Below are 21453 nucleotides of genomic sequence, written 5' to 3' on the forward strand. Positions count from 1 at the left end.
GGCATGTGGGATCTTCCCGGACCCAGGCACAAACCTGTGTCCCCTGCATTGGCAGGCGGATTCTCAACCACTGCCCCACCAGGGAAGCCCCACCGTACTATTTTGACTATTAAAAATTCATATTAATATGGAGAATAAATTCATATCCTAGAATCCTCCAAAAAATATATTAAAAACTCCTAACTAATAAAAAAAATTTGGATTAACTGTTTTCCAGGGTTGAAACTTTAGATAGAAATACCATATAATTTATTGTCAAAACAGCACACTTTTGAGAGTAAAAGGGACATATTAAGAATTAGTCCGAGGTGGCCAAGATGGCAGAGCAGGAAGACCTCCTCCCATGGGCACCCCAAAATTACAACTATTTACAGAGCAAGTATCAATGAGAACAACCTAAAGACTAGCAGGAACAAAATTTCCACACCTAAACACATAAAGAAGGAACCACAACAAGACAGGTAGGAAGCGCAGACACATGGTATAGTTAAGACCCACACCCCCAGGGTAAGTGACTTACAAACGAGAGGATAATCACAAGTGCATACGTTCTCCCTAAGGTGCGAGGGGTTCAGACTCCATATCAGGCTCCCCAACCTGGGGGTTTTGCACCAGGAGGATGAGCCCTCGGGAAAGCTGGCTTTGAAGGCTGGAAGGTGGGGTGGGGGGCGCTACATACAGGAGAGCTGGAAGGCTATAGAAAACAGAGACTCCATTTTTTTTTAAATTTTTATTGGAGTATAGTTGATTTACAATGTTGTGTTTCAGGTGTACAGTAAAGTGAACCAGTTGCACATACACATATATCCACTCTCTCTCTTTTTCCTTTTTTTTAAGATTCTTTTCCCACATAGGCCATTACAGAGTATTGAGTAGAGTTCTCTGTGCTATCAGAGACTCCACTCTTAAAGGCACATGCAAAACCTCACATGAAATTCTCACACACTCAAGACCCAGCACAGAGGGAACAATTTGAAAAAAGATTAGATGATAGTTGATTAGATGATACAAAGGAACAGATCAGCAAACTGGGAGACAGAGTTGTGGAACTCATCCAAGCTGATGAGAAAAACTAAAAAAGATTTTTTAAAAAATAAGGACATGGGGCTTCCCTGGTGGTGCAGTGGTTGGGAGTCTGCCTGCCGATGCAGGGGACACGGGTTTGTGCCCTGGTCTGGGAAGATCCCACATGCCATGGAGCGGCTGGGCCCGTGAGCCATGGCCACTAAGCCTGTGCGTCTGGAGCCTGTGCTCCGCAACGGGAGAGGCCACAGCAGTGAGAGGCCCGTGTAACACACACACACAAAAAAATAAGGACAGTTTAAGAGACCTCTGGGACAACATCAAGCATACTAATATTCACATTGTAAGGGTCAGAAGGAGAAGAGAAAAAGGGGCAGATAACTTACTTTAAGAAATATTAGCTGAAAACTTACTTAACCTGGGAAAGGAAACAGACATCCAGGTCTAGGAAGTACAGAAAGACTCATTTGCAAAACAATCCCAGTTATAATTGCATTGAAAAGAATAAAATACTTAGGAATAAATCATATAAGACATTGAGAAAAGAAATTGAAGATGACACAAAGAAATGGAAAGAGAGACTGTGCTCATGGATTTGGAATAATTAATACAGTTAAAATGACCCTACTACTCAAGGCAATCTACAGATTCAATGACATCCCTATCAAAATACAAATGGCATTTTTCACAGAACTAGAACAAATAATCCTGAAATTTGTGTGGAAACACAAAAGACCCCCAATAGTCAAAACAATATAGAGAAAGAAGAACAAAGCTGGAGGTATCATGCTTCTTGACTTCAAACTATTCTACAAAGCTACAGTAATCAAAACAGTATGATCCTGGCAAAAAAACAGACACACAGATCAATGGAAAAGAATAGACAGCCCAGAAATGAACCCACACTTAGACTGGCAATTAACCTACATCAAAGGAGGCAAGAAAATACAATACAGAAAAGACAGCTTCTTCAATAAATGGGGTTGGGAATACTGGACATCTACATGCAAAAGAATCAAATTGACTACTCTCTCCCACCATGCAGAAAAACACACTTAAAGTGGATTAAAGACTTAATGTAAAACCTGAAACCATAAAACTCCTGGAAGAAAACATAGGCTGTAAGCTCCCTGACATTGATCTTGGTGATGATTTTTTGGAAATGTCTCCTCAGGCAAGGGAAACAAAAGCACAAATAAACAAATGGGACTAAATCAAACTAAAAAGCTTTTGCACAGTAAAGGAAACTACCAACAAAATTAAAAGGCTGCCTACTAAATGGGAGAAGATATTTGCAAACCATATATCTGATAAGAGGTTAATATCCAAAATTATACAACTCAACATTAAAAAAAAACTTGATTAAAAAATGGGAAAAGGACATGAATAGACATTTTTTCAAAGAAAACATATAGATGGCCAGTAAACACATGAAAAGATGCTCAACATCATCAGGGAAATGCAAAACAAAACCACAGTGAGGTATCACCTCACATCTGTCAGAATGGCTATTATCCAAAAGACAAGAAATAACAAGTGTTGGTGAGGATGTGGAGAAAAAGGAACACTTGTACACTGTTGGTGGGAATGTAAGTTGGTGCAACCACTATGGAAAACAGCATGGAAATTTCTGAAAAAATTGTACTATCACATTATCCAAGAATTCCACTCCTGGGTTTTTTTCCGAATAAAAGGAAAACAGTAATTCAAAAAGATATACCCACCCCTATGTTCATTGTAGCACTATTTACAATAGCCAACATTTGGAAGCAACCTAAGCACACATTGATAGATGAATGGATAAAGAAACTGTGGAATGTGTGTGTGTTTGTGTGTGTGATGGAATCTTAAAAAAGAATAAAATCTTGCCATTTGCAACAACATGGATGGACCTAGAAGGTATTATGCTAAGTGAAATAAATCAGACAAAGACAAATACCATATGATTTCACTTTTATGTGGAATCTAAAAAAACAAGGGAACAATTATAACAAACAGAAACAGACTCACATAGAAAACAAACAAGTAGTTGGCAGAGGAGAGGGGAGTGGGGGATGAGTGAAATAGGTGAGGGAAATTAAAAGGTGCAAAATTCCATTTACAAAATAAATGAGTCACAGGGATGAAATGTACAGTGTGAGGAATATAGTCAATAATGTTGTAATAACTTTGTATGGTAACAGATGGTAACTAGACTTATTGTGGTGATAATTTTGAAATGTATAGACATATCAAATCACTATGTTGTGCACCAGGAACTAACACAGTGTTGTAGGTCAATTGTACTTCAATAAGAAAGAGAGGGAAAGAGAAAGAATTAGGCTGAGACAAGAGGCCTCTAAACCAGGGCTTATGGTCACCTACTTACAGGATGCATTCTCAAGTGTGTAGTATAAAGTAATAATTAGGAGTTCATAGGGAAGGTGTCTCAATTAGTGTATGTATTTGGTCACAATCTGACACCAACAAAAGTGTCCCTGATTCCCGCTACCTTAAATCTTCCTTAAACTCCATGCTTGGAGAAAAGTTTCATAAAATGCATAATGAAGAGGGGCATGGGTACCTAAGATTTCCTCTGGTTTCAGAAAAAATAGCTCTGAGCATATAGAGGAGTCATTCTCATTTGCCTTCTCTGTTAGTGAGACCCTTCCAGTTTGATTTCTCATCCATGGACAGCTCTGAATGAGATCACTGTGGACTAAAACTAAACATTTCTGCAAATATGATCCATGTTTCATTGGTTAATTGTCACTTTCTAAATCTTCATTTTTCAAATGTTATCATAAAACAATTTGACTCTAATTACAGCCATGTAGACATTGACGTAAACTTGCTTCTACTACTTCAGTAAATCAATAGGGGAGGAGATAGATGAACACACTTTTGACGTCCTCTCTTGTGTGGCAGCTTAAATAATGAAGATAAAGTTAAGAAACAATAAACTAGAACTTTGACTAATCTAATAGCAAACAGGCATCTCAGAATTTTAGAGCTGGATGGGATTTTAGAGATAACCTATTCTAGCCCTTTTATCTGTAAAATGAGGACACTAAGGCCTATAGTGTTAAGTGGCTTATCTAAGGAGTACAACTAGTGGAGGCTGAGCTGAGACAACTACCCAGTTCTATGACTCTTAGTCCTTTGTACCACAAATCAGAACCACGTTTTCTTGTTGTTCTGAGGATAAAGGAAGTGATGTTTGACTTTTCTGTTTGAGACAAGTAAATGTAAGGTATTTGTTCTCATTATAGAATAGTTAGAAGATGTTTCCTGACTTGCTTCTTATTCGATAATTGGCCATAGTGCTTACACAGAAGCACATAAAGCCTATACGGAAGACACTAAAAAGAAAAATACAAAAATAGATTGAATCAAAATGGAAATGCTCTACAAAACATAGACTGATTGCTTATTGTATTACTTCTTCTCTCATGGAGACATAAATTCAGTTGGCCATGATGGAAAGACAATGATGAGTTGATTGTCTCATTTGTACACTATGTCAAAGAGACCAGAAAATTACTAAGGTAAATTGAGAAATAGGAAAATTCAAAAATTATCTTGCCTGAAGACATTTTTTTTTGCACTAATCTTTTCAAAATACAATCAAAACTGGTGTCTCCAAGATTCCATCACATTGTCAAACAAATAAGTAGCTCCCGTGGCTTGCCAATAACCCCTGAAGCATGATCCTGTGAAACAAAATGTTGGTGTGGACTGCACCAGCTATCACCAAACTCAGAGCAGAAAAGAAGGTGTTGGGGAAAGAGTTATTTTAGGGAAAAAAATTCAATGCTGCAATACTGAAGGAAGACATAACTGCAGATCGAAAGGGGAAGAACAGTTTGAATTCTTTGGCCCAGGATCCCTTTAACTCTACATCACTCTTCCACAAGGGGTGTCCTTCTCTTGTCATATTCTCCACAATGCTTCTCTCCCATAGCCCCATCCTAACTTGCATGTTCCTGGAACAATAACCTTGGAGTCATTCCCTCTCTCTGCTCCAAGGCCTAGGGGTGGAAAAGGACCCTGGGTCAAAAAAAGGAAGTTGGTGAAGAATAGGACCACTCAGCGAAACATAACTTCATAAGCAATTTCATCTCCACTAGGGCTGGGATCTTTCTTTGGTTGAATGTGTCTGAGACATTAGGACAGTGCCTGATTCACTGAATACTTTTAATAAAAATTTGTTAAGTGAATGAACAAACTTCTGAGTCCTTAACAACTAGAATGGTGGAAAATTGCTTCTCCATCATCATTGGGCTTCTTTCTCTCCCCTTCCAGGTTTTCATCAAAATTTGATCATCCTTCATGAGTCCCAGGAAATAATAATCTCCAACCTATTCTGATCACTCTAGCCATCTTTGTTGGTCAAGCCCACGGCAGTTCTCTGAGGCCTCCAGTTAGTGCTGAGGCACTACCCTGTCCCAAATGGAGCAGAGGCATCTTTGGTGAGGCCAGGAACCCCAGGCCTGAGGTACATCAGGACCATCTCCTTGAGGCCAGGCAGCACTGCATAGCTCCTCTTGCAAACAGGGCCAACAACCCAGGCTCTCCTGCCCAGGATGAGGGCCCTCCTTAACAAGGAGAATCCTGTCACTTTCTCCAAGCTTATTTCCTCAAACTTTAGCCTGTCTCTAGGTTTTTGACTTTTGGAAATAAAAGCCACAGAAATTCCAGACTTATTCTGCACTCCTCCCTGACTTCCCCCAGGCACTGACACACCGAACTCTCTGTCAGCTTAAATGGATAGAATAGAAAGGGGAAAATGAAGGATTAAAAAAAAAAACATAAATATCTCAAAATATTATCCAGCCACATCGGTATGGGATCAGGTACATATACTTAAAGCAACTGTGAACCCTATAGGTTATTCCACAGACTACAAAAGTAGCATAACAAAGAATGAACACCTGTTTGTGTCCTTTAAACTCCAATACAGAAAGAAAATTCACATTTAGTAACAGGTTTTTTGGGGGTTTGTTTTTTGGTCTAATATGCTCCTGCAACCAACAGCTTCAAAGAACTAATCTCTTCTGAAAAATGTTTGGATGTTAAGATGACCACCAACTCAAAAAGCATCAGAGCCACTTCAATAAAAGGATGTAGACTAGGTTTCAAGGCACTTGATCTGCATAAATTTATACTTTTAATCAAATTTAATGGACTTTCTTGTGAGAAGGGTAAGCATTATTGATTTCACATTTTAATATATTTTAGGGACATGAAAACTTGGATAGTGAAAACATCCCATCTAATGCAAAGGAAACTTCCTAGAAGGAATTTGTTTGGAATGAAATAGGAAGGGTTGGCTTACAGGTAAGGGTGGACAGGGTGGGAGGATTCTTTAGGATTTATGGTGTTTCAAGAATATTTGCAACAGTGAAGCCATGAGAGAAGATGAAATTATGAGGCAGACTGATATTAATTATTATACAAAGGCTCAAAACCAGCCTTTAGAAATTATTTTTTTCTTTTCTCAAGTAGTAGGAAATAGAAATATCATGGAAATACTTTATCTGGAAGGAAGGCCATCACTAAATACAATTTCTATTCCTTATTCCTAACCACTTCTTTCTGCATCCTATGTCACCACTTATGTTCCAGAACAAACGTATACTTGCAGTCTCCAGGAGAAAAAAGGAAACACAAGTAAGAACAATATTTTATAGTAATTATAATGATCAGAATTCCTCATCCTCCTTTCTGCTGTCATTTTGCTGTGACCTTTAGATAAGCTCATATTTCAGCCCCAGGCAGATCTCTGCTATAGTCTGAATATGTACCATGTTACAGATAAACACTTCAGAATTAAGTAGGAGTGCCTAACTTTAAACTGTAGGGCATAACTTGTGAGAGGCCAGTTAAAACACTATTAATCTTTACTCTTTTTATACTTTTTAAATGCTATTATATTTATAATTGTTTACATTTTGAAAATCAAACCATATAAAATATAGATCCCTTCAAAATGAATATTTATATGGCATTTTGTTTCAGGAAAGAGTAATTATGAAATACATGTCCCCCTAATTCAAGGTTAGCTAACCTCAAGTTATCACAGTTGAGATAAACCATATTTTCTAAAATACTTTTTAACATTGTTCATTCACTTTTGAAGCCAAAAAACCCAGCAAGAAGCAACTTGTGCCCCTTTACTTACCCCAGGCTCAAATCAAGTTCCAGCGTCATAAAATTTCAGCCATGTATATAATTCCAAAGATTTTAAAGTCCCACCTTCTTCAGCTGCTTCCATTTTTTAGACAAAGCTGCACTCTTCCTATTACACCACGACAAATTATTAAAAGGAAATAACTTGCTGTTATTGAGCCACTGTCAAGTCTCACATAGCACCTGTTCTGATACTACCTGCTGTACCAGAGTTCACTACCGGTTCATGAAATACAACTAAATTTAAGAAGACACCAAGCAGAACTCAAATCTATAAAGACCTTATAATAAATTCTAATGTCAGATAAAATTTTTCTATTTTTCATTGTACACAAAAGTTCTTCTCCATTAAGCACAGGCAATCAAGGAATGGTGAAACAGGTCTATAAGAAGTATGATCTCCTGAAGTGACTAAGTAACTAAACCACAATATGAAGTCATAGTTTCTGGTATAAAATTACTAACATACCTGTAAAGTCACAGATAGTTACTTGTCATATCAACCAGAAACCTCAAGAATGAAAGATACTCCTTTGAAAATGTTCAAATCTTCCTGTGTGTTAGGTACTAAATAGGAAGCACCATCTGCTGTGTGCTCAGGAGAATTTCCTGCTACACATACTGAAATATGTCCCTGATCAAAGTGGTGTGAAACAAGACTGCAGCTAAACTGGTTATGATGGCAAATTTTAAGATATTTTGAATAGCAACATGAGAGTTAGAACATGCCCTGCTTAGTTCCTTCAGGACCAGAAGGAAATGTAAATAGTTTTTAATCTAGCATCTTTTAAACTGAGGCAGGAAGATAATGATAGACATTCAATGAATTACATTCAATGCAGTTTAAAATATCACTTTAATTGACAGAATGAAAATATAAATACAAAACCTTGTTGCAAGAGGCTGTCTTTTACAAATAAACTTTTTTTAAAGAAATGTTTCTTCCTTCAAATGTTCATTTTCTGGAGGAAAATATTGCTGTGTCTTCATTTTCATTATCAGGATTCAGTTTGGCTCTTGCTGATATTAAATTAAATCATTCAGTTTATGTGCTTTAGGGAAAAAAAATTATGGGATTTGGGATACAAATACATAGCCTGATGAATAAGTATCTAAAATTCCTACTGAAGTTACTGTTTGGCAATGAGAAACTCACTTCACTGATAATCACATATACAAAGAAACTAATTTTTAAAAATAATATTTCATTCTGTTAAGTCACTTTATAATGTTAAGAAATGGAAAAGATCCTTTAGGGAACAGTTTGGAGCATGGCCCAGATGCCTGCTTCAGGACCAATGCACTTAATCTCCCAGCCGCTGAGAGTACTGGTTGCCGATGACTCACAGCGGGGCATTCCACATTTAAGGACAGGTCAATAACAGGGTACAAAGGCATGCCCCCTTGCCTCTAATCAGGATGACTCTGAAAGGAAATCCCAGCTCCAGAGCCCCCTATGGGGTTGCCTGAAGCCTCTATTGCAAAAGTGTTCATAGAGCAACCCCTCCCTCTGCCCAATCCTGCTTCCATCACTTCAGTACAGATGTCGTTTCCAAGGACACATCCCAATAATTCTGCACACAAATCTCCCACTCGAGTCTCTTTCCCAGGAAACTCTATCTAAGACAGTTGGCATTGCAAGTGATTCCAGAAATGAGACTTTAAAACGGAGTTTTGGAGTTGGATCCCTGCCAGCCAGCTGCCAGACAGATCCCCATCCCTAGTGCTTGGAGAACTGTTAGCACCTGGCTATTGCTGTGCCAATGTGACTACTAATTTGAATCCACTTATGCCAAAGCTGTGTCCCACTTGGTTACCTGTAATTGAAATAAATTAATAAAACGGGGCTTTCTGCATTTATTGAATTTTATCTCGTTATAGCTTGGACAAGACTGCCACCTCCTGGAGAGGCTAATGAATACTGGGGGCTGAGGTGTTCTCATCCATTTGGAAATCAGTATTACGAAATTGCGTCTCGACGCCAACCCCGTATCTCTCCATGAGGTTAAACCAATTCCTGACCCCTCACAACTTCTGTGAACAATTTTTTGCATAGGACCGAGATTTCAAACAACTTGCGCAAGACAACTTATTTTTACGTGAAAGTTTAAACAAAAGCTAATATTTTAGAATGCTCAATATGTGCCAGGTGCCTTCTAATTCTCACAACAGCCATCTGAGATAGGAACTATTATCATGAACATAGCCAAGTTACGGATGAGGAAATTAAGTTTTAGTGTACTTACGGTGACCAGACTTTAAGCGGTAACTACACCCAGGTAGTCAGAACTCCAAGGCTGCGGAGCTCCGTACCTAACCGCCCCGCCCTACGTGGGCATGCGCAGAAAAAAAGCACAAGTAAATTCTGTAGGAATTGTAGGCGGCGGGCACTGAGGGGTGTGGTGGGCCTCTAAGATCCCAGCATTCCCTTCGCGCCGCCGCTAACATGGCGGCGCCCATCTTGCGGTGCGTTTCTCGTGGCCAGGGGCTTGGTACCCCAGGCCTGTCAGGAGTCTTACCCCTGGGGCTGCGTGAGGCCCACTCGGGCGCTCAGGGGTTGCTGGCGATGCAGAAGGCTCGGGGTCTGTTCAAGGAGTTCTTCCCTGAGAGGGGTACGAAGACAGAGCTCCCAGAGCTCTTCGACCGTGGCACGGCGGGCAGTTTTCCCCAGACCATCTACTGCGGCTTCGACCCCACGGCCGACTCGCTTCACGTGGGGCATCTGCTGGCGCTGTTGGGCCTGTTTCACTTCCAGCGAGCGGGCCACAACGTGATCGCCCTGGTGGGCGGCGCCACGGCGCGCCTGGGAGACCCAAGCGGCCGTACCAAGGAGCGCGAGGCGCTGGAAGCAGAGCGCGTGCAAAGCAACGCGCGCGCCCTGCGCCAAGGGCTCAAAACCTTGGCGGCTAATCACCAGCAGCTCTTCGCTAATGGGCGGACCTGGGGCAGCTTCACCGTGCTGGACAACTCGGCGTGGTACCAGAAGCAGGACCTCGTGGACTTCCTAGCGGCAGTGGGCGGCCATTTCCGCATGGGCACGCTGCTAAGCCGGCTGAGCGTGCAGACTCGGCTCAAGAGCTCCGAAGGCATGAGTTTGGCCGAGTTTCTGTACCAGGTGCTCCAGGCCTATGATTTCTACTACCTGTTCCAGCATTATAGATGCCGGGTCCAGCTGGGTGGATCTGATCAGCTGGGCAATATCATGTCCGGATACGAGTTCATCCATAAGTAAGCGCCTTTAGACCTGGAGAAATCCTAGACCAAATAATTTACACACGAATAGCCTGTGTTGCATTGTTAGCATTGTGGAATGACGCCCTTCGTTCCTGCCCTTGTTGGTTCTATCTCCATTAAGGGTCCGTAATGGGATTAATTTAATATCACTGGCTAATGAGAACTAAAGGGCTGAAGTAATGGTATTAGGTATGGGACATATTATAGAGCTCTGCAGGAAATAGACCCTCCTAGTCAGGATTCGGATTGTATGTGTTTGCTGCTTTTAAGAAGCTTTTTCTGTTTCTGATTTGAAAGACTGCTTGTCTTCATTTATAACCTGAACGTGACTGGGCCTCTTTGAGTAGTCTCTGCTTTGCTCTGCACCTTCCATGAAGCTAAGTGTTAGTCATTGGTTGGCATCTCAAAAAAATTTTTTTCAGCACCAAATATTTGGCGAATAATGTAGATTTCAGTGGCACTTTCTTGAGGGAGATGAACTACAGGACTAGCTCATGTGCTACTGATTTTTAAAATCCCTTTAAGACACCTCTTTTAGTGTCTCTACCTGACTCCTCTTTACCCAGTTTTCTCTCCCCTTCCTACCCAACCTTTAAAAATGTCTAGGCCCCAGTTATGCAGCACTTCCCCTTGGCTTGCCCAGAGTCACTGGTTCAGTTGCAGCTCAGAATGACAAATGTCACAATAGAGTGCTGTGAAAGCAGTTAGATGGACAGGAATCCAGGTTTAGGAGGTCAAGGAGGTTTTCTTAGAGCAAGAAACCAGATTGAAATCTGAGAATGATTAGCAGAACCTACCACCACTTGAGCTTAAAGCACATAATAAAGTTCTTCTTTATGCATAGGTTGACTGGAGAAGATGTATTTGGAATCTCTGTTCCTCTAATTACAAGTACAACTGGAGCGAAACTGGGAAAGTCTGCTGGCAATGCTGTGTGGCTAAACAGAGATAAGACATCTCCTTTTGAATTGTACCAATTTTTTGTCAGGCAGCAAGATGATTTGGTAGAAAGGTGAGTTCTTAATTGTGTGCTGAGAAAAATTAAGTTCATTAAAGCTCATGATAAATTTTAGCCATTGAATCTCTCTGTACCCTTCATAGTTTTTTTGTTTTGTTTTAACGTAGATTCTGTTTAAGGCTAGTACATCACAGAACATTGTAGTTAAACACTTTTTGTTGGTTAAAGCAGAAAACCACTGTGGGTGCTAGAAAACTTAGAGCCAAGTTTGTGATCTACATCTAGCAGGTTCTTAGGACATTATTGCTTGCATATTCTAGTTTTTTACTCCTTTCATCTTAAATTTGACTTTTATTTCACCTTTGTCTCTAAAGTTCCTTTTCTTTAACATAAAAGAAGATCCTTTTGAAGGTCCTTTTTAAAAGTGATTTTCTTATTAATTCACAATATCTTAAACTCTTAGAAGAATATAAATTAATGAGAAATACACCACAACAAAGGAGTGAATTTTTCAAAAAAATATCATTTGACATAACTATCATCAAAATAACTTAGGAATAATTCTTAAAAATTTTTAAATGTATAATACTTGCCTGCAGAACATTGAAAACCACTATTGAGCAAAAATAAAGAACGCTACATGAATGGAGAGTTCTCTTGGAGGGTAAACGCTTGAGGATTGCCAGAGGTGACCAAAAGTGAGATTTGGATATGTGCATAACAGTTGGTATATAGGGTAAGAAGGCCCAGGAGGCAAGAATTAAACAAGATGAGGGCCTGGAGCGAGAGTTCAGTCCATTTGGGGGACCACTTGCCTGAAACTAATTTCAGGAGTGTCTCTTTAAGGAGGCCAGTGATGCTCAGTGAGGCCAGCTGCCTGGGGCTATAGCCTAGATAGAAATTCCAAAGAATATTATGTTGGAGAGCCCTTTGTTTAATCTCTGGAGAGGTAAAGTGGGTCAAAGTCAGTAATGTCCGGCGATCTAAAGGGAAGAGAATAAATTCAGTGAGGAAAGAGATTTGGGAGTTGCCCAAAGGAGTCCCGTGTAAGTATTAATGACTGTGAAGGCGTATCTGGAGGCCCCAGGAGAAGGGGGCAGTGGCCAGTGAAATCAGCCTGCCAGTGGGAGCATGGTTGGTCTCCCCAGGGAATATGTCCCCATCTGGATATCCTCCATTGTTTGGTTTGGGAGCAGAGAATAGTCGTCTGTCACAACTTTGGCTGCTGCTGAGGAGATGGGAAGTCCCCTCAATTAAGCCCAAACTGTTAAGGCATTAATTCCTTGGTGACCCAAGGTTGTGTAGGCCCATTTTTCAAGCTGGTAGGAAGGGTCTGTGCTGGGCAGTGTGGTGGCTTAGTGAGGGAATCTGCAGTACTGTTGAAAATGGCTTCCAGCATAGAGCAGGTAGTCTGAGCAGAAACATAAGACTTAACAATGATAGGAATTGGGGACTCCTTCCATGTCTGGGCCAAATGGGCTTGTCTTATATGAGAAAATTGTCCCTTAGCCATTGGCCAGACGAAACCGCGAGGCCATTAGCAATAACCCAGGGGTCTGTGAAAATAGTAGTGAACAGCTACAAGTTCTGCCAATGGGGCTGAGCCGGGACTGCCTTCTTCAATTAGAGAGGTGCCTGAGACCGGGGGAATGCTACAGCCCTCCAGCAAGCTGCAGTGCATACATGGTGGCGCTGCCATTGGTGAAGAATATGGATTCCCTGTCTGTCTCAGACAGTTGGTCCCAACGGGCTCCCCAAGCAGCCAGAGGAAGAGGAAGGAGCTGATCATGAGGGAAGATACACCCTCTTATAATTTTTTTTTTGATTTTTCAGATATATAATTATAACTGAATCATAATATAGTTTTCCCTACTTTTTATTTATTTATTTATTTTTGGCTGTGTTGGGTCTTTGTTGCTGTGCATGGGCTTTCTGTAGTTGTGGCGAGCGGGGGATACTCTTCGTTGCGGTGCATGGGCTTCTCATTGTGGTGGCTTCTCTTGTTGTGGAGCATGGGCTCTAGGCGCACGGGCTTCAGTAGTTGTGGCACGTGGGCTCAGTAGTTGTGGCTCCCGGGCTCTAGAGCGCAGTCTCAGTAGTTGTGGTGCACAGGCTTAGCTGCTCCCTGGCATGTGGGATCTTCCCGGACCAGGGCTCAAACCCGTGTCCCCTGCATTGGCAGGTGGATTCTTAACCACTGCGCCACCAGGGAAGCCCCCTCCTGTGATTTTTAAAGGCTTTGACATCAAGGTTAGCCCTCTCCTGAAGGTACCATTTTCATTTTACCAAAGAGGCATCAGTTGTGGTGTTAAGCTTCTGCCAGAGGCATCTCTAACCCAGGGCGTTAGGGAGTAGTATTGATTGGGGGCCAGTTAGGGCCTCAGTTTCTAAAAGAACCCTGTAGAATCCTTTGGGGTTAGGCACTTAATGCAAAACCCCATAGGAAATCAGGTAGACTTATGTTTGGTCCAGAGACTCCAAGGGGGCATAGTCAGATATGGTCAAGCACTGACTTGGAATGTGGAGCCAGGTGGGACTAAAGGTAGGGCTTGTTGGACTGCCTGCTGGGCAGCTTCCAAAACACATTGTTGTGCCTCGCCCCAGTGGAAGGTGGCAGACTTGCATGTGATTGTGATTGTGGCAAAGAATTAGTGAGCAGTGAGGGCGTTGCCTCCAGAACATGAAAAGGCCTGGTACCTGTTATATCTGAGTACAGTGGTGGTTTAATGAGTAATTTCCTCCATGTATAGGAACACTGTCAGTGCTCTCCAGTGCCTTTTGAATGGTTTTGACAGTCCCAGTAAGATGTAGGAGCACTACCCCGTGATTAGAGGGAGCACTTTGTAAAAAGAATTCTCTGGACTCAGGGTCAAATGGGACTTCTTCAGGGTTAGAATGAAGAGGGGGGTCACTTGAGTGAGTCTGGTCATAGAAGTGATAAACCCACTGGACCATGCCAGTTTTGCACAGCAGGAGACAGGCCTAATCTCATGTTTTCCATTCATTGTGAGCCTTGGAATGTTGGTACTCAGCGACACTAAGCAACATCCAGGAAGCATCCATAGGAGTTCTGTGTTATCAAGGAGCTGGTGTACCTCCTCAGGGGTCTTACGAGGCATTGGCACAAGATGTTCAGGACATTTATATTTGTCCATTGTTTAGCAACATCATACCAGGTACTGGACCCACGATATCCCATCGAATTTGGGGGACAGAGAGTGACGGCAAGCCTCGACTGTATTTCCCCTTTTGCTCTGCCAATAGTTTCCTGTTACAAGGCTGTTCCATTCATCCAGGTTAGGAAGTGTAATCCCATTATGACCCACCAGTCCCAGGGGGAGGTCTCCCTCCTTCTTACCTGTGAGAATTATTCTTTCCTCTTGCCTTTAGCTCAGAGCCTCAGCTTGAGCAGTGATAATAGCCTTGGGGTCCATTCCACCCTCATTAGCTTTCCTTGGCCTTGAGATGTGGAGGACCTTCAAGTACATTAGTACTCAATCAACGTCCGTATAATTTGTGGTCTGATCATCTCATTAGACCATATGGCCTTGATCACTGATCACACTGCTCTACGGAGATCATTGAATTATGGCAGCAGTGACCTTTGGGGATGGATACCGCTGGCAGCACAGCAGAGGCAATATGATAGACCTCCAGCATGCATTGCTGTCCTCCCAAATGATGTTGCCCACCTGGGTTAGCCAGTTAGTAAACTAGTCAAAGCTAAAGGGCAATCATGCAGTCCTGCCAACTATGCCATTGCCAGTTGTTGTGTGGGCCTCAGCCTGTTGGTAGTGATACCATGAGCTAGAAATGCCTGGGGGTGCTCACCTCGGTCCGTACTATGTAGGAGCCCTCACAGACATTTCCTGGGCCAGAGCCAACCTTGTGGCTGGACCAGTGCTGTGGTCCTTATGATTGTAAGAGACAGCTCAGCAATAATCATCAGGGAACTTTAAAAAAAGATTTGTTACTTACAGTTTCTGAAGGGCACATGGCACTATAGGGGCCACACAGTGAGCCAAGGATGGGGAAGGAGGGAGCATGGGCCCGGAGCTCTGTCCTTATTGGGGTGCCTAGGATTTCGCAGGTTCACTCTTCACTGGCTAATTTAAAACGTAGAGTGAGAATTAGGGAGTGGGAAAGGTGAAGAGGGGTCACTCAAGCAGTCAGTTATCTCGGCTACCCAGGGCTTTCTGAAAGGGGACTTTCATGAGTGGCGGCAGCCTGGTTCCTTATCTGGTTGGTTTGGTACTAGCTGTGTCATACATTTGGCAGTATGCTTATTCGAGATCGATGTCTTTGAAATGGATACCTTGGCATTAAGCAATCAAAAGCTTAATGTCAAGCACTTACATTACAGGTATAGAACCACTTGGAAAAATATGTGGCTCTGCCTACTCAGGTCAAATACTTATGACTTGTGATCAGCAGTCCCTCCCCCTGGGCACATCCCTAACGGATGAGTGCACATGTGCACACCATCAACCACTGTCCAAGAGTAGGAACAACACAAATATCCACACTAGAATAAATACATTACAAAGCATTCATAACATGGAATGTGTACTCAGCAGCTGTACACACAGCAACATGGGTGAATCACCAACATAATGATGTGCCAGAGTAACCAAAAGATACATATTCGGTATGATTCTGTTTATATAAAGTCTAAAAAGAGGCAAAACTAAGTGATGCTGTTTAGGGAGGCATATTGAGATGGTAAAAATATAAAAACAAGGAAGTAATTACCATGAAAAGTCCAAAGAGTGGTTACCTTGGAGGGGTGAGGGGATTTGGGTAGGAGCAGTGTTGTATACCTAGACGGGTGATAGTTACACAGCTTTTTGCTTTATGATTCATTAAACTATGTCTGTTTGTGTATTTCTCTGTGCTTTTCACCAAAGATAAGATTTTAAAAGATGATACATATAAAATATTTGTCAGTTTTTAAATTACAGTTTTTATTTATGAGTACATACACAGAAAACAAAAATATAAAAACATGCTTGGGAAGGATGCCTACAAATTTAGATTAGTGGTTGTCTCTGGGGCAAGAAGGAGAATATATCTGAGGTGGATGGGGCCCTCATCTATATCTATACTATTTTATGACTTTTTTAAAAAGGAAGGATTTGAAACAAAGATGGCAAAATAGTAACATCTTCAGTCAGGGTGGTGTGTGTATTATTGTCATTTTCAGTACATTTCTGTATGTTATATTTCATAATTAAAAATAAGTTCTAAAGTAAGCAGAATGTTCTTTAAAGGGTAAGGGAGCTGGAGATAAAAATTAGGTATGTTATATAAATCTAACGGGGTTTTTTTTTTTGTCCCAAAGGTACCTGAAGCTCTTCACTTTTCTGCCCCTTCCAGAGATTGACCACATAATGCAGCTGCATGTCAAAGAGCCAGAAAAGCGGGGTCCTCAGAAACGACTTGCTACAGAAGTAACAAAGCTTGTTCATGGACAAGAAGGGCTGGACTCTGCTAAAAGGTGGCCTCTTAGAATAATGAACACTTGATTAATTAGTTAAGAGACTGGAGGACATTTGGAGCCAATGTTTTAGTCATCTTTTACCACTAACAAGGACTGTCAGCGTTAACTGCTTTAAAGTACTAGCCTACATTTACTAGAAAGAAAGATTATCCTGAATTAAGCTTATAAATTATACAAGATCAATGTTGCTGTTTGAAAAACTTTCCATCTGGAACATAATGGGTACTTCATAACTGGTTTTTGGGTGTTAGAACACATGTCTAAGTAAGCACTCAACATGATGTGGCTCTCAAAATGTGTTTTTCAGGTGTACACAAGCCCTTTATCATAGCAGCATAGAGGCACTGGAGGTCATGTCTGATCAAGAGTTAAAAGAACTGTTTAAAGAAGCTTCATTTTCTGAATTAGTTCTTGACCCTGGAACAAGTGTCCTAGATACGTGCCGCAAAGCAAATGCCATTCCAGGTGGTCCCCGAGGGTAAGATTGTTTAACTTTTAGGTTCACAGTTATAATTCACAACCTGTGTTTCTAGAGGTGGTGTTTTTCCTGATAATGGCATCTCATTCCTTGTAGAAGTTAAGTCTGAGAATCAAGTGAAAACTGAGTACTTACTGCTGAAAATACGTTAAATTTCCTTTAAAATCTAGTATTACTATACTCTAATTAGTCTAACCTGGTCAGTTTTTTCTCCAGCATTGGAAAAGGCTTACGTTTAAGTGACCACTATTGTATAAATACACTGGGATCAGTCAGCTTAGGGATGGTCACAGTTTGAGAAGATCACAGGAACAGAGGCCCTAAGTAAACAGATTCACACACCCCTCTCACATTCAGTCTGTATCCTCTTTATTCTGGGGAGTAGTGGGGTTGCCCAACCTATTTAAAATATTAGTTGAATTTCTCCTTTAGAACGTTAAAGGGGAGGCAGAATCTAATAAACATGAAGATAACAATTCAGTGTTAAATGGTTTCAATAGGAGAGCCTTTGAAATTTAAATGAAATAATGATGTATATGTATTATTGGGAGCGGTCAACAGTGATTAGATTTATCTAGTTACTGAACATTTTTATTTTTCAGGTATCGGATGATAACAGAAGGTGGAGTCAGTATAAATCACAGACAAGTAACAAATCCTGAGAGTGTTTTAGTTGTTGGACAACATATTCTTAAGAATGGGCTTTCGTTACTTAAAATAGGAAAAAGGAACTTCTACATTATAAAATGGCTTCAGCTATGATGAAAACTCCTTCCAGTGGTTCAAACTTATCCATCATTCATTCTCAAGATGTACGAATTTACACCTTCACTTATGCAACTCAAAGACAAAGAATGGAGTGTACTCTAGGCCTCACAGTGTGAGTAATTTCATTATTTATATAGGTTGGTTAAGTTTGTGTAATAGTGGGATATTTTATTTCCTGATCCTTAAACATTAAGGACTACCACAGAAAAGCATGATTTCTAGGGTTAATCTCTATTTTAATAATTATGCTTTATGAAAAACTAAATGCTGTCTTTCCTATCCTGTCCTTGCTGTTTTGGAGATGAGGAGGAACAATGAAAAAGAGGTAGTATAAGTAATTGTGGATACTTTTATATCAGGTGTGTATCTCATTAGAGGTTTTTTGTTGTTTAGGAAGCAAATACAGCTCTCCGTAAAAAGGGAGAAAAGTTAGAGGAAGCCATAGCTGGCATTAGAAATTACAGTAGAAATAGTTTCTTTTCAAGGAAAAGAAAAGTCAGTACTTAACTCTTCAGAAAGTTTCTAATTCAGTTTTCCAGTCCCTTGACTGTGTTTCCAAATTAAATTTACTCATAGCCTTGTTTTCTAAAATTCAGTAAAAAAAAGGTAGCAATGTCTTATAAATTTATCAACTTTTAAATTAGTTTTAAGTTTCAACTTATGTCCCCAAGCAGATTGCAGCTTGAGATGAACTGAAAAGTTAAGTAACCAACAAGATAAAATAGAGGCAAAATATATACACTAAATATCTAATCATTTGAGAATATCAAAAGACATTCCAGTAAGGGAAGTTTTCAGGTCAAATTTAAAGGATTTGGAATCAAGACTTAGTTAAATTAAGCTCTACATTCTTTAGGCAAGTTGATTCTCCAGAACTATTTCCAACGTCTGAAATATCGAAGGTAATAGCACCCCTATTTCCCCTGAGCATCAAGTGAAGCACAAACATAAACACAAAATGGTTTGCAATCAGATGTGTTCTAGAAAAATCTTACAGGCAGCAAAGCATGGCTTTAGAGTTCAAATTCTAGCTATTTACTACCTGGATTACTTGGAGCAAGTCATTGTCTTCATATGCAAAAAATGGAGATGTAATAATACCTCAGTCAATTATGAAAATCTAAAAAGAAAGTCATAAAACTTTCATATAGTATAAGCTGTATTCTATGTTCCAAAGTAGATTTATATGTTAAAAAAGCTATAGTTTATCTAAACCTTCTTCTGGGAGTAAAGTTAGGAAGAATTCATTTATTGACAAACTTTAATGTCACTTCATACCAGCAAGTTTATTTACATAGTAAGAACATACAGGTATCCATTATAAATGTCAGAGATCATCTCTGCATTTCAGAACTTTACTCAGTTTAAGTGTCAACAAAAGGTTTTCTCTTTGCATACCTCTTGTCTCTGTTTTTCTCTGTACACGGTGTATAGTACTAGCAAGTGCATTATCATAGCAGGTAATGTTTTCAATTTGAAATTTGCTGGAGAAAGGTGCATTGTAAATTTTCTTCCCCCCTTACAAAATAAAAAAGCTAGACTAGAATGGAAGTCATCTGATCTATCTGAAATAAGTAAATCATGGATGGCTATAATTTCAAAACTGAGGTTTAATAATGGCAGAGTGATTTTAAAGTATGCTAAGAAACATTCTGGAAGCATGTATTCTATGAAGATGGTACTGCTAAGTATAAGTAGTACCATATCATATCAGACTGAATCTGTTTTTTTATGTTTGAGATCAGTTGCTGAGTCTCTTGTCTCTTAGTACAGTAAATGGGTGCCATTAGCCAAGAGTAACAGACATATTCATATGTTCCTGCCAATAGTCCTTCATAAATGTCGTAACTTAAAAATAGACTTTAATATCTGTAATATGTAATTTATCATTTTAAAACTTAAAATGTAATTCATATCAAGAATCACCTGGGGAATTTTGGTAAAATGTGTATATGTTCTAAACCTTACTCCCAACCCCTGAAAGCCTTTAGGAGTATGTGTGTGTGTCAGGATGTTTTTCCTTAAATAATAAAGCCCCACCATTACTTCCTATTCTAATGTACTTTGTTGGTGTGAAGCAAAAGTAACTATTAACAACTAATAGGAAGAAGATACACTTAAAATCACCACAGTATTTGGTTTTAAGTCCCACCTCCAAGTGAATCTTGAAGCATGGTCTGAGGGCTCCAATTTAAAAATGTATCTGAATTATTACTATTATATTTGAAAACCAAGGGGAATTTATTAGAACTTCTGAAAACTAAAAGCAAAGATGGTCTTTACCAAGTCTTACTAGATAATCAAGGCTAGATGTTCTTAATGCAGGAAAACATAACTCATGCTTCCAGGTTTAAGTAAGATCAAAGATAGTGTAATTTTTAACGCACCAGGGGAATGTGGATCCAGAAGTGGAAGGACTGTAGCTACACATTATGCACATCACATCATTGTCAATGTTACAGATCCTCTCGTGTGTTCAGCTTCCTTACAAACACATCAAAGGTTTCAGAGAAGCTCAATAAAACTAAATCAAAGAACAGGTGGAATAGTGACTGACTACTGAGTAACTTGTCAACCCACCTCTTTCAAAGCCAGTTTGGTTTAAATAATAGTGCATGCATTATAGTCGTATGACATGGTGTCTTGGTGCATTCTTCTTGAAGGGCTATGGCAGCAGCTTTAAGACTACTAGCAGATTACACAGGTCATCTTATCCACAGACAAACTGCTTGTACAACTAGAACTATTAACAGTTCTTTTTAAGTTCAGATGAAACTGTCACAAGATAGACGATGTATTTTATATATACTAGGAAATTTTAGAAACAGCCATTTATTATTTGGATTAAATGTGTGATTCGTTCTGCAATACAGAGTATAATTTTCAGTTTATAGCCAGTCTTCACATGAGCAGATTCACACCATTGCAATACACAGGAGTTCATAAATAAAATTCTACTCAAGTAGGCAGTAACTAGCAAGTCAGTGAAGTCTCAGTATTACATAGTTCTCTTCACCAAAGATGAGTCTCTCGGATTTCAGCAATAATTTGACTGGCTCCTTGTAATGCCTGCATTAAAGAAAATTGTAAAAATTATAAATGCTTAAGTTATAATAACAAGGAATATCAAAGAAAGAATCTGAATTAATGTGGGATAACCTCTCCACTTTATATGTGGTTGATTTATACTAACCAGTGTCTTCTCTGAAATTTGAATCTAATCAAGTACCAACAGAAAAAAAGATTAGCCATCATACAAAGACTATATATATGTATCTCCAAGGATCAGGATGCATTTTAAACAATAAATGTTTATACCTA

General features: G+C 39.9%; 2 protein-coding genes across 8 annotated transcripts in view; one reads left to right on the plus strand and one right to left on the minus strand.

Annotated features, from left to right (window-relative positions):
* The first annotated feature begins 9621 nt into the window (after positions 1 to 9621).
* On the plus strand, positions 9622 to 18135 carry YARS2 (tyrosyl-tRNA synthetase 2). Its single transcript, XM_024747111.1, has 5 exons — positions 9622 to 10422; positions 11273 to 11440; positions 16728 to 16883; positions 17194 to 17364; positions 17967 to 18135. The coding sequence occupies exons 1-5, from the start codon at positions 9641 to 9643 to the stop codon at positions 18124 to 18126; spliced, it is 1437 nt and encodes a 478-aa protein (XP_024602879.1). The 5' UTR covers positions 9622 to 9640; the 3' UTR covers positions 18127 to 18135.
* Positions 18136 to 19375: 1240 nt separating this feature from the next.
* The window catches only part of DNM1L (dynamin 1 like), a 61995-nt gene continuing 59917 nt past the window's right edge, over positions 19376 to 21453 (minus strand). For all 7 annotated transcript variants that reach the window (XM_024747110.1, XM_024747104.1, XM_024747103.1 and 4 more), the window contains one exon: positions 19376 to 21201. In XM_024747110.1, coding sequence (XP_024602878.1) covers positions 21145 to 21201 — 57 coding nt within the window. In that variant the 3' untranslated portion in view covers positions 19376 to 21144. The remainder of the gene's footprint in view (positions 21202 to 21453) is intronic.

This window comes from Neophocaena asiaeorientalis, unplaced genomic scaffold, assembly GCF_003031525.2.
Source record: "Neophocaena asiaeorientalis asiaeorientalis breed wild unplaced genomic scaffold, Neophocaena_asiaeorientalis_V1.1 scaffold487, whole genome shotgun sequence".
Classification (NCBI taxonomy): domain Eukaryota; kingdom Metazoa; phylum Chordata; class Mammalia; order Artiodactyla; family Phocoenidae; genus Neophocaena; species Neophocaena asiaeorientalis.